Genomic DNA, 13,967 nt, shown 5'->3' with positions numbered 1-13,967 from the left:
ATGGGATGATTGACAAAGATCAAAGCCCATTTTTTACCAAAAGCAAATGGGGCATAAAGTTACTAAGGCTACAAGTTGTCAAACAAGTATCCAGAAATACATTGTAAAAGTGCTTTTCAAGCTCAACCAAATATTTCTTAAGAGCTGCCAAGTTGAAGTTTGTCCAATGGTTGTTCACATTATAATGTGTTACACCTGGCTGTAATTTAATTGGAGGGTACTCGGGGGGTTACTGCTTTATAATGCAACTTCTTCCTTGTCCAAGTTCAATGTCAAGTGGTCGATACAATTACATTTTGAGATTCAGAAAAATATTACTAGCAGAACTGGAACACTCTCCCCTGGAGTACAGTATAGCTTTAAGTCCAAACAGACTTCATTTTCACAGCAGGGTTGTGACAAATTAGGCCACAGACAGAGGGTATTGTTGGTGGCCCCTTGTTGGTACCCAACACCGCCTGTATGCATGAATGGCAGGGCTCGAAACAGCACCTGCATTTGCAGGTTAGTGCAGGTAAAATTGGAGCTGTGCAGGTATTTCTGGTGTCTACCTGCACCTAACCTGCACTGGTCCATGTACTGGGTTTTATACATAAAGTTACTATGATGTAGGTCTATATGGATTGTTACTAGCTGCATTGACAGGTACTGCCTACATAGTATATAAGAAGAAGTAGCAATGGTTTCTGAACAATTTATGGATGATCCATACTTACTAAATTTAGAGTGGTGCAGGTAAAATTTGTCTGGTGCAGGTAATTTTCAATGTTACCTGTACGAGTGCAGGTATGCAGAAAAAGTATTTTGAGCCCTGCAGAGCGTATTGTTGGTGGCCCCTTGTTGGTACCCAACAGCCTGCTTGCATGAATGGGTATTGACCAGTAATGTTATTCTGCCACCTGTCTGATAGGATTGCCATGGTAGTTCATTCCAGGGCACAAGTATGGGTTGTTTCACCAGTGGTGGCGCCACAAGAGTGCACGTTTGGATGGTTATTACACCCATAACGGTTAAACAAAGGCCTCGGGAGTTGCCGAAACTGCCTTTAAGGGGACAAGGAAGTGATTTATTGGATAATTGGCACTAAATTAGCAGTTGTACCTCTTTTACATGTTAAGTGTGTATGTTAGGAGTTTGTCTTGTAGCACGTTGAAGAACAGTGGAATCTTTCTGGAGTTTGTCCAGTTTGGTAAGACAAAAATGTTGAGTGTTATTCTTGTATTAAGTTGTAACAAGAAGAATAAATATTCAAATTTATGTAGCCTGGATACCAGACTGTGTCCAGGGCCGATACAGGGCAACTCTTCGGCTCTAGGACCAACATGCCCCCAAGAAAATTCTACAACAGGCCCCCTCTGAGTTAGATCCTCATAAACACTGAAAACGATAGATACTTATTGAGATCGAACCTGGGTCCGGTATTGGGGCTAAGCTATGGTATGACCAGTGGGGTTTGAATACAAAGCGAGCTCTCAATCCTTTAGTCTATTACACAGGTTATGATCGACAACCTTTCCATTGTTGACGAACACTGCGTGCCAAATCCTGCAAAAGAATATCTTCTCATCGACACAACGCATTCCGTTAATTGTTTAGCGGAGACAAGAGGGGAGGCGCGACACCCTTGGCACGACAGCGTCCCTCCCAACCGACAAATTCTCTTTGTCCTTCTCACCCCAAGGCTAGATGTCCCTGCGCCATTAGGTCTGGCTATCATCAAACTTGCCAGTGAAGACAATAGTCTGTCACCTCGGGTCAAGGTGTTGTCTTGTCTTGCCGCTAATTAGAGACTGTGATAGGGAGGTTTGTCTAGGGAAGGACATTAAGAGAAGAAACCCATTGTTCTGTTAGCTTTGATGTGTAGATAATTGTAGAGGTTGGAACGCTGACTTTTCAATTTGAATTTGCAATTTATGTACGGCAAGTGAATTTTAATCCATTACACTGTAAGGCGTTGTAATTATTGTCATTAGGCTGCTTGAAGTATTCTGCTGCAGTTGTGAGGTGGATACGACTCTGGTGGTGTTAACAAACTTATTTTGAAAAACTAGTCTAGTAAGAATAATTGTAGGTTTCTCTAGGAAGTAGATAAGATCATTTCCACCCCCCACCCCCTTAGAAGTTATTTTTGTGATTATAGATAACACAGAAAGGCGTCACTTTAAACATTTGTCTTGCAAATGTACTCCAAGAGTTCTATTTTTACTTTATACAATCTCAAATTGTTAATAATTCTAGGACTTAACCTATAATTTGTAGGTAGGCAACTTGTACAGGTGCTTTGACACCTATTTTTTATGGTAAAGTTTGAATAGATAAATATAAATATGTTGGCAGATACTTAAAATGACACCAAATTGCTGTAGATAATATAATATACTTACATAGCGTAGATAGTCTAGCTCTTACTGTATCTCACTATGAACATTTACAGTCAAACATTTACAAGTGACCACCTCTAGATAAGGTTCACCTGGCCTATATGACTACTTTTTATTGGTCCCCTAAATAAACTTTCCCATTTGATTAACACTAACTAAGAATCTTATATCTATAGTGACCACCTGTCCACAAAGGACAGCCTTGATTTTGCATTTAAGGACACATTTTTATCATGTATACACCTTTATTCTGAGTGGAAATCTGAAGTCTAGTCAGTTTCCCGACTGTGATATGGGTTGGCATCGGATACTTAATACTTGTTAGATCACAAGCTTGTTTTCCATTTTGCATATCATGTAGTCTTTTCAAGCATTTTACGTGTGAATGTTACTTTCTCCAGTGAAGACCACCACCATTGCCTCCTCAGTGATCGTTTTGCTTTGATTAAGACTACGTTTTCACCTTTTTTTAGTCCTGAATTGAAATTGACGAAGGGCTCTACTTTCAAGAGAAAATATTCTCCTTTAGTCAATACCAAATAAACAGTAACAGTAGAGTTAAAACACTTTGTTATTCTTTAGTTTGTAGACTTTAAGTCCAGTCCAACCCCAGTGGTGTTTTGCGTGTCTAGAGTCTGTTATGGGTCCTCAGTTTCACGAACCTAATATCCTAAACATGCCGTCAGCTAAACAAAGGTCGGGTACATTTGATACACCTGGCGAATCGACCATGTCGATCTGGTAAAAGGTGTTACATCGGTGTTACGGGTATAATGTATCGTGGCAGTGGGATATACTATAGCCCTTGCGTACGTCAATGGCGAAGGCGTGCATGTGTGGCTTGTCACACACCCCCTTTGTCGTGGAGAGCTAAACAGAGACGGGTCACGGACAATGCTGAGTGAACGGCGGCGAATCGATCTCGCTTCAGATCTGTTCCAACAACTGTGACATGTGTTTCGGGCTGGAGGAGATAAGGCATTGATTTTTTGCGACAGTTCGTGCGTTTCTGTTTCTGATTCCGGAGAGCGTAAGGACGACAACTAGCCTGGGTACCATCCGGAAAGTAGTTCGCTCCGGCGTTCAATATATATCATATACAGTCGCTTCTAGCTCTGACATTCATTATACACTACATACAATCGCTTCTCTGTGTTTCCGTCTGGGAACGCGGACCATCTTAACGTCTGGAATCGTCCAAATTTTGGACGCAGGCGCTGATTGGTCCCCACATATGAGCAAATTATGGAATGGGTTCAAGCGATCGTCCGAACAGGCGTTCCAACACCGGACAAGCTCTCCGTCTGCTTGCGAGAGGGCCTGTTGTCATCGAACGAGCGCTCTAGAACCCATTCCTTGATTCGCTCATTAACTGACGTTAGCACCAAACGGTTTGAATGTGCACGTCTCCAGACGGATAGCAGAAGTGAACATAGGAGCGAACTACTATCCGGATGGTACCCAGGCTAGACGACAACAGCATGTTCTACAACAATGTCTTCAATATACTTTTGTCTTGAAGTTATCTGATACATCAAACCCTTAAAGGAAAAGTATAGCTTGCACAGCAAACACTTGCCTTAACTTTTCACAATGAATAGCTGCTTAAAGAAGACTGTCATTCAAAAACTAATGAATTTGTAGTTTTCACAACATCAACATCCTGTAGTGATAGTGGTAAGACATGTCAAATATTTGTCCCGGGTTATATTTTTTAGCGGTTGTTGTATAATTGGGAAACCTTTGAGCCCGTGTCAATACCTTAATTGGTGGGATATTTGGAGAGGGGCCCTGCATAGCGTGATCATGATTTATTATGGTATGGTCGTCGTAGCTACAGGAAGCAAATATGGAATCATCAAATACGTAGTGTATAGTCATGACGTGCACAATAAATCATCATGATATATGGCAAATAATAATTGTTACGGTTGTCATACTCATAGACGTTGTGTCATTAAGATCTCCTTTCATAGAGGTTTGGGTGTTCTCCCCTGCAATGGTTAATCATTAAAGTAGACAGAGATAAACTTACCGTTAAGTGAGAAAACTTTGGGATTATTTACTCTAACGAAAACGGTATGTCTGCCATGGGTTGCCAAAATTTATCCCTGTGTATAAGTGTATAAAGAATGGAGATACAAACACATACATTTTGCCTGGTGAATTGACAACGAATTGACAAATCCACATTGAAATGTTTTCCCCATCGTGTTCTGTATCTGTAAAAGCTACTTTTGTAGGTTGTGAATGAAGTGAATCCTTTCTGACATGTACTTTATACTCGATTTTCTTCAACTGTTATGGTCTGCTGTACAGTTAGCTTCTTGTTTTTTAAAGTATATGTACATATGTGTGTCCTTTTGTGAGCTCTACGGTTCGTTTTATTCCTGAAGTAAAGACAGAGAAAGAATTTTAGATGTATAGATCCCGAGGTGGCTACTAAATCATTCGAGAAACAGAGAGGAAAGGTGACTTGATCCCAGGTTATCTTACAGGAAACTATAGGGCTTATTCACGTGACGTCATCACCCCTTGCTCCCGTGCGCCGCCATCTTGGGGTCCATGCGCTACGGTACTGCGATGTACAGCGTGGGTCTCCAAGTGTCCGAAGAAAGTGAAGTGGGTTGCACGATGTTTGACTATACAAAGAGTCTACAACCTTAAATCTTATTTTCACTACATAAATCGGGTGGAAATTAACCATTTTTGATCAGTGAGGGAAAGTTTGACCCACTCCGGGTCCCCGAGCACGGCAACAGTGACAGTGGAGTATCAGTTGATAGTGAATTTTGTGGGTGAGCTGTGACGTTGTTGTTCACAGACACTGAGGTAGCCAAGATTAACGTTGAATGTTGTACTTTTGTTTCAAATTCTTCACAGAACTTGGGAATATGTTCTTCCTATCATTTCTTGGCTTCGCTGTTTGTGCGGCTTTATTTTGTCCTTCCTGCTTTAGTGGAGTGTAGGTCCATGTACATGTATTTACGTTGTGCCGGAGTAGGTACCCAGTCGACCGTCGTTGAAAATTATCTAACCCATTTTGTTCAGATACAAAATTTGTACTACACACATTCGTTCTGAAAATTCTACCAGTAAGATGAGCTCTACTTATGGCAGAAACCCACATTTGTTTCCGAGTCGTAGCATTAGTACATGACTTCGTTCCCGTCCCGGCTTTGCTTGTTTGTTACAAGAGAAACGCGAAACAAACTTAACTGTTACCCGATGTGTGTAGGCTTTACCAGTGCTAGACCAACATCCCGCCACAAGATAGCACACCCTGATTATGAAACTAAATGTTTTGAAGGGAAATTGTGCGTTGCATAAGAAATATTTTCAATATTTACGGAGAGTTGCATAGCGAGCCGCTGTGAGCCGCGCTCAAAGTGGACCCCAAAATGGCCGACTTCGCTCGTTGCCATGGCGTCCGGAGGGTGGATCACGTGACTGAATAAGCCCTATTCTCCCTTTGGTGGGTTCATCGTTCTGTATGCAGCTTTTCTACCCACATGAAAGACAGACACTAGATCACATTCGGTATTTACAAGTTCAGTGCATTGGATAAAGTACTCATTTCAGAGAATAGCGGACAAAATTCTAACAAAGAACAGGCCCTCAGGTTCAGAAGAGGGTTTACTAACCACTAAAGACAATATGTGATACATGTACATATTCCTCTGGTGGGATCATTGGATTGGGCATATGTAGCTATTCTCCCAACATGAAAGACAGACACTAGATCACATTCGGTATTTACAAGTTCAGTGCATTGGATAAAGTACTCATTTTGAAGAACAGCGGATAAAATTCTAGCACAGGACAGGTGATGAACAACCAGCCCTCAGGTTCAGAAGCAAGTTCACTAATCACTAAGACAATATGTGATACATATGTTAAAAGTTGCCCGCAGATGCGTAGGGGTGGTGCCCATCTCCATTTCTGTAGCCCTTGGGCCACTTATTTGTGCAAGCCACTACAGCAGGGGGCTAGTCCGCAGGTAGTGACATGTGTTTAACTTCAATACTCTTCCTTATTAGTGCTAAACGCTAAGCAGAGAAAGCAGCATGTACCCTTTTTTAAGTCTTTGGTATGACTCGGCCTGGGATCGAGCTCACGTGCAACCTACCAAATGCAAGGCGATTGCTCTACCCACTTTGCACCTGTATGGTCATTGCACCTGTATGCCTACACAGGCCAGCACATAGATCTTCAACCCTGATAGCCTGGATACCAGACTGTTTCCATTGGTTGGTTGCACAGGTCAGAAACTCAGCTCTATGACCAACATGCCCTCAATAAAATTTTACCACAGCCCGTCCCCTTACAACTCAAACAACACAGGTGGGAAAAAATATGAATATTGAAATTGTGAATATTAAAAGATGTCAAATAGAATGTTCCAGACACTGTACCAACCAGACTGCTGTCTCAATTGACCCAGTTTTACTACAGGAAGTCATTGTGACAATTACATTGATTCTACACAAACAGGAAGACTATTTACATCCAATTAAGGTACTAATGTCAACACAGTTACCAGTTAAACAGGTAGACTCCATGCAACTTCATTTGAAATCCCTTAAGGATCATAAGAACATTTTGGCAAATTTAGACAGTGGATGATAAGCAGAAGATCTGCTTTTAAGTTTTAGAGGATAAAAGAAATAAATTTGAGGCCGTTGTAACTTTTGTATATTGTCATCACTAGACTAACATAGATTTTGTCAAGAGCAAAGGGCATCTCTGAGCAATTTGACACATGGCTCAATGAAGTTCATTGATTAAAAATGAACCCTTTACGCTTTTTGTGTTTTGTTGTCTAATGCTAAAATGCATGATATTTCCATTATAAAGTCAAGGATAACAGAAATTCAATTTTGAACGCAGCGACAACACCAACATACCGTTGTCTAGTGAAATACTCCCCTATGATGTTTGTTCAGTTCTCTATTGTTTGCTCAAAATATCATGTTTGGTACCTTCTTGTCCCTTTCATTTCTTGTGCTCCGGTTGATAAGAACGGGACGGAGCTTTGTTGGATAAATATGTTCACTAAAAGTTAAAACGTCAACACTATTGTCGGGTAGGCATATTTCGGGTTGAAAGAATGTATTGTGTCAAACATAACAGTGCTCAGGGCGCCAGACTGTACAAATGGACCATAGAATTCATTGCCAAAACACCTGCGCAGTGCTGAATAGCCTTCCCTGGACTCATGTGACAGGTTTGTGATAACAACTGTAACAGTAAAGTCTGTTATAGGCAAGCTCATTTCAATAAAGTCTGTTATATGCTGGCTCTATTGAAGCTGCCTTCATAGACTCGATAGAGGGTCTGTATAGGTTGGGTATCCGAATTCAGAAGAACATTCTATGTATTGCGCTAAAATCAAGGAAGACAGCTATGCAAAATTTGGTCGCCTTGGTACGAAGTACGTGAATAAGGACTTAGGTACCTTTTCCTTACAAATTATGGGCAATGGAAAAAGGCTGCCTGTACCTTGTGGAAAAAGACCCTCTTCATATATATACATACTGTGTTTTAAGACCCTTCCTTATTTAGTCCCTGTTATAAATTTGCTGCCGTGTACTCTACAGCACAGTTTTCAAGGGGCTTTACCTGGCTATGCTTGGCAATAATTGCATACTTAGTAGAATCCTGAGCCTTACTTGAACAAAGCCAACCTGTGTAGATGGATTCATTGCATCTATTGATCCAGCCTTTTGCAGGCAGTGTGGCCCAGATGGACGGAACAAACTGTATTACAGGGCTCGAAATACTTTTTCCTGCATTTTCGAAATACATTGAAAATTATGTGCACCAGACAAATTTTACCTGCACCAGACAAATTTTACCTGCACCACTCAAAATTAGATATTGGGAAGAATATGGAAGGATGAATCATACTAAAATTGTTGCGATTGCGATTATTTCTTTCATTCTTCATCATAGGTGGTAACAGTCAATGCAGCTAGTAAAAATCCACATGCATATACTTACATCATAGTACATTGTATTATATACATGTATACCTAGTACATGGACCTGTGCAGTTTAGGTGCAGGTAGACCTGCACAGCTCCAATTTCACCTGCACTAATCTGCATATGCAGGTGGTATTTCGAACCCTGGTCTTAGGCTCTGAAGGCTTTTCCAGGAACAAGTACTCAGTTTGGGATCGAAGGCTTGTGTAGCTATAATCTGCACCAACTGTCGCTCCCCTGCTAACAGGTGACATTTTACAAAGGCTTAAGGCCACACTGATTTAATTTGTTGGTTCTCAGACAATTTTATGTATGATTTTAGCAAGAGAACAAAGGCCTGAGAGAAAAACTTGCCTCTCACACATTTTCTAAGTCAAAGTTATTCCAGAATTGTTTTTACTGTACTGGAGATCTACAGAGGGATTCTTTGTTTGAAGATGAGGAAATCAGTTAAAATGTGTAATATGAAAATAAGCATAAATGGTAGAGAGATGGTAATTTTGAAAAGAAAAGAAAACACAATCATTGAGTTTTCCTGGTAAGACCTTGTATGAATACCAAATGACTTTGCTGTGTCTGTCCGCCATCTGTAAGGCTCAGAATTGACACAGACCCGCGAGTGAGCAGAAAAGCTGTCTCCGGTGATAACATAATCTTCCGCAGCCCAACTATGCCGCGGGTATTCACGCCGCTCGTTTTGGTATCCTTTGCTGTTTTTCTGTTGTTTTGTAACAAAAGGTAATAAATATTGGCTTTATAACACAATATTTGGCCCTTAAAATGCAGGAAATAGGGTTACAAACTTAAACATTTTCAGGGGGAGGATTTCCGCAGACCCTCTACAGTGCTCACACCTGTATCGCGTACCACATTCATTTGGCTTTGCTGCACTAAGAAGTAAGATGTCTCTACACTGTGAAAAAATCCTGGAGAGAACACTGTGTCTGTCCAGCATCTGTAAGGCTCAGAATTGACAGACCTGCGAGTGAGCAGAAAAGCTGTCCCTGGTGATAACATAATCTTCCGCAGCCCAACTATGCCGCGGGTATTCACGCCACTCCGTCCGAGTCTACCAGCGAAATTTGCCCCTCAAAATGCAGGAAATAGCATTTCGGGGGGTCTAGATGTAAAATGTGGCACCTTCGACAGGATTTCCATTCAAAATTCAGGGGATGTAAAAAAAATTTCCGGCTGACTAGAATCTTGCTCCAAAGTTTGCATGAAATGATGAATACCAAATAACTTTGCTGTGACTGTCCATCTGTAAGGCTCAGAATTGACACAGACCCGCGAGTGAGCAGAAAAGCTGTCCCTGGTGATAACATAATCTTCCGCAGCCCAACTATGCCACGGGTATTCACGCCGCTCCATCAGGTATCACGGCTACCAGATAAAGGACAAACTTGGGAGGGCTTGTTAGGGATAGCTTTTCAATAAACATGGCACGGTATAGGCTCGGCTCTTTCAGTGGTGTAATCCGAGGATTTTAGCTATCCCAAATTTGCCCATTAATTTCGTTAAAAGCTTTACTCGGCGATGAAATCATTGCTGGGTTGCTAAAACAAAGCATAACAGACTAAAGATAAACCTACAGCATGTTCCTTTGTAGGGTGATGTTTGGTACCATTTCGTGTGGGTGCAGCATGTTAGTAATTGAATGAAAAATTGTTCAATGTTTTTATATATTCCTCAACCTACTTTGAGTTTTTTATCTATAAAATATTTGCCTTGTGTTTGAACAAATTCTGCAACTGAAATCTTAACCCATGTCTTGTCATTTCTTTAATTTTGAAAGATTTCTTAACAACCAAAAGAAGGAAACACCTGTGGTATACAAAAATACTAGCCTTCCTGTCACCTGTGCCTAAAGCTGGTTGCAACAGATCCTCATAATTCCCCACTTTCTGTCGCTCATTTCTCCGTCCAGGCAATACCGTTCTGCATTATTAGAGCCATAGTTCAGAAGCTAGTAGCCGGTGTAACCTGGGCTCATTGTGTGTTTTACCTTGGAGGCATTACATGCTAATTTAGAAAATTACCAGGCATTAGGCGGAGCCTTGTCACTGTGCAGAAGTCAGAAGGTCATCGGAAGATTTTCCACCGTTGTAAACATGAAAGAAGTTGCGAGCAACGCACGGCAACGCTCTTGGGCTTTTTCTTTTCACCTATCATAAAAAAAAAACTAATTGTATAGTGTATTGAAAATTATGCAAGAACATATCTACATACAGTTATTGAATAAAACTGTATTAAGAGGAAAAGGCACGAAAGATTGCATCGGAAGATTTTCCACCGTCGTAAACATGAAAGAAGTTGCGAGCAAGGCAAGGCAACGTTGTTGGGCTTTTTGATTTCACCTATCATTTGGTAAAGAAAATATGATTGTGTACTGTGTTGAAAATGATCCAGGAACATATCTACATGCAGGTATCAAATAAAACTACTATTTAGAAGAAAGGGCAAGAAAGATCGTGTATATATACATTGCAGGTTTAGCGAAAGGTGACTATTACAGGTGACTGGGTGCAGACAATGTAAATCAGCTGACTGCAGGGGCATTGTTTCCAAACAGGTTGAGTCAGAGGGTGATAGTGTCACACTGTGCTAGATCATAGTGATATCATCAGTGATAGGCAGTTTAGAAATCTCTTATCTTTTTCAAAATCAAACTGCAATACATTATGTGACATTTAAAAGCCAAAAACTTGGCATGTGTTTTTCATTGTTGTTGATTCACATTTTGTAGCCTAATAAATATTGATATTAGGTATAAAATTGTCCCAGGAAGCTACAGTAATATCGTCATTTAGCGTTCTTGTTTTAGTATGCTTTTAGTGTGTTACCATGTAGGTTGGACTACAAAGGGTGGGGTTTGGGGACAAATATGCAATACAACTCAGGCCACAATGATCTAAATTCCGATTTTGACCAATTTTTTTTTCAGGAGAACTATAATAGATTTAAAGCAAAAAATGCTTCTGTATGATAGAACTTCTAATGTACAACTGACCTGTCTGAATTAGACAACTGTAATGAAAATGAGTGACATGTTTATTTTTATGGATAGCTCATTTGTGTGTTTTTCTTAATCCCACAGATAATTGTTATCACTAAAAGGAGCTTCCTGTTTGTCTCATGTTACCTCATTAAGAGTAATTAACCAATTATTCTTATCTTTAATTGATATGACATTCTTTGCTGGTGCCCAGTATTCTCTTATATAGAGACTGGTCTGATGATATTGATAACGTAATCATAATACATAATGTATTTGAAATCTTTACATTCTTGTAGAGTGACCACATAATGTTGATACAAATGGACTTTGATTTTGACCTACTGTAAATGCAGAAATGTTCGCGGTGGATTAATGTTCGCGGTTTTCGCGGCGGCCGCTTCACCGCGAATTTAAAACCACCGCGAATATTTTTTCATAACAGTAAGAGATTACAGTGCATGGTGCTACCGCGAAATTAAAACCACCGCGAAAAGTCAATTTTCCCGCTACCGCGAAATTAAATCCCCGCGAACTTAAATGCATTTACAGTATTTCTTTGCAAAAATTTTTCTATTTTCGCAGTTAGTCAAAGAGTAAAAGTCATTCTGTGTGTGCTAGCATCTTTCATCCGTTTTGGACTCGTAATCCTTGTCATTGTCTTAGTCCTTGTCATTGAGGCAGAAATGGCGACTTTTTCGAAAGCACTTGTTTCATCTTCTTTCCCCTGTTGCAGAAGCCATTTGGTCGAGACTTTGATTGAAATTGTTATCCAATAAGACTGTGTGACTGGAGTACTATACTGTGCTTATATTACTCTTATCAGTACTCTAATAATAACAGACCATGAATAATTGCTTCACAGTTCACTCTATTATGGTTTGCCTCATTTAACAAACTGGTTCAAGCCAATCAGCTAAATGATGTGTAAATGACTTGACTTCAGTGTTCACATTGTCTTGGATATGAGCTTTGAAATATTGACATAAACAAGAGAAGTTTTGTATATGCATTTAGGATATGTCTAATTTTTCACAGCAAATCTTACAAACTAGCAATTAACTCACACCTATACCAATTGGCAGAAAATTTTGAAATTATTCTAGCTTCATGAATAAACAGATTCTTTATTCATGACCCTCATTTAATCTTCAGACGTTTCAGTGATTGTTAACTACATTGATTGCTACAGTACAATGTAAACTAGTCAGAAATGCCTTGAGAAAATGAAGCAAAGGTTGGGAAAACCAGCCTCTTTCTTCTGTGACATACCAACCTGATGAAACTATCACAGATTCTAGTTACATGTATTGTTTTCTATCATCATCATTCACTGTGTTCTGTATCTACAGTCGTTGTTTTCCATGCTGACATCTCTTTCTGTTTCTCTACAGCCGTGCAATATTGAAGAACCAAGATCTCCAGCAAGACACGCCCCTCACGGACCTTTTCTTCGACGACTTCTGGGGGACGCCGCTTACCCACAGTGGCAGCCACAAGTCCTACCGGCCGCTCTGCGTCATCTCTTTCCGTATCAACCACTACTTCGGCGGGCTCAACCCGTGGGGATACCACTTCACAAATACCGTTCTACACGCGGTAGTGACTGCACTGTTCACGCACGTAGCCGGTGTGTTCTTGCAGAGAACTAGGGTGAAATTGTTGGCCGGTTTCCTGTTCGCCTCTCACCCCATTCACACAGAGGCGGTCGCGGGAGTTGTAGGGAGGGCGGACGTCGGCGCATGCCTGTTTTTCCTTCTCTCGTTCCTTTCCTACACAAGATACTGTCGACAGAGGGACAAGACGTTATCTAGAGAAGAGGTCGATGTGGTGAAGTGGCTATGGCTGTTGTGCAGCATTCTGTGTACTACAGCGAGTATGCTGACCAAAGAACAAGGCATCACAGTGCTGGCTGTCAATGCAGTTTACGATGTGTTCGTATGCAGCCGTCTCCGATTACAGGATCTTATTCCTGCTCTGTATAAGGTAAGAGCATGCAGTAATGTTTTCAAGTAATATTAGAATTTTTGTAGCGACATTGTGTATTGGCAGTTTCAGTATAGATATATAATGTACTCTCAAAACCGTTCAAGAAGACCACTTAGAGATGTTAGTCTCATGGCTGTCTTCAACTTCCCACTCATTTTTTGTTGTCGAAACTGTCAATTTAAGATTGCAAAATTTTATATTTTAAGCATGAAGTTTACATTTTTGGGACAGACAATGTGAAATTTTTGTCCAGGGACGGTTCCAGCAGACAGCCCCGGTCTATCTTCTGTCATTGGTAGTCACTGTAAACAGGATTCTTAGTACAGTCAAATGGGAAAAATTATCTAAGGGACCCCAAAAAAGTACTCACTTTAGCCAGGTGGTCCTTGTGTGTAGGTAGTCACTTGTACAGGTTTGACTGTATTACTTGTCAAGATACATCAATGAACATTAGACATCCAGGTAATAAGATATGCCAAAAAGAGTTACTCAAGCAACTGGATATGGTTTTGAAAATGGATATATGGTTTCCAAAATCATATCCAGTTGCTTCGGTAACTGCTTTTTGGCATATTACTTATCAATTTTATGACATTGACAAAAGATAACAGGTCTT

General features: G+C 40.5%; 1 protein-coding gene across 1 annotated transcript in view; it reads left to right on the top strand.

The window, feature by feature from the left end:
- Positions 1–13,967, top strand: part of LOC118406545 (protein O-mannosyl-transferase TMTC2-like) — a 54,899-nt gene that overhangs the window by 13,783 nt on the left and 27,149 nt on the right. Inside the window, exon 2 of the mRNA XM_035806632.1 lies at positions 12,757–13,348. Within this exon, the coding sequence (XP_035662525.1) occupies positions 12,757–13,348 (592 nt within the window). The remainder of the gene's footprint in view (positions 1–12,756; positions 13,349–13,967) is intronic.

The sequence above is a fragment of the Branchiostoma floridae genome, chromosome 19, assembly GCF_000003815.2.
Source record: "Branchiostoma floridae strain S238N-H82 chromosome 19, Bfl_VNyyK, whole genome shotgun sequence".
Classification (NCBI taxonomy): Eukaryota; Metazoa; Chordata; class Leptocardii; order Amphioxiformes; family Branchiostomatidae; genus Branchiostoma; species Branchiostoma floridae.
Note: the sequence above shows the minus strand (reverse complement) of the source record. Positions and strands in the feature narration are given on the sequence as shown.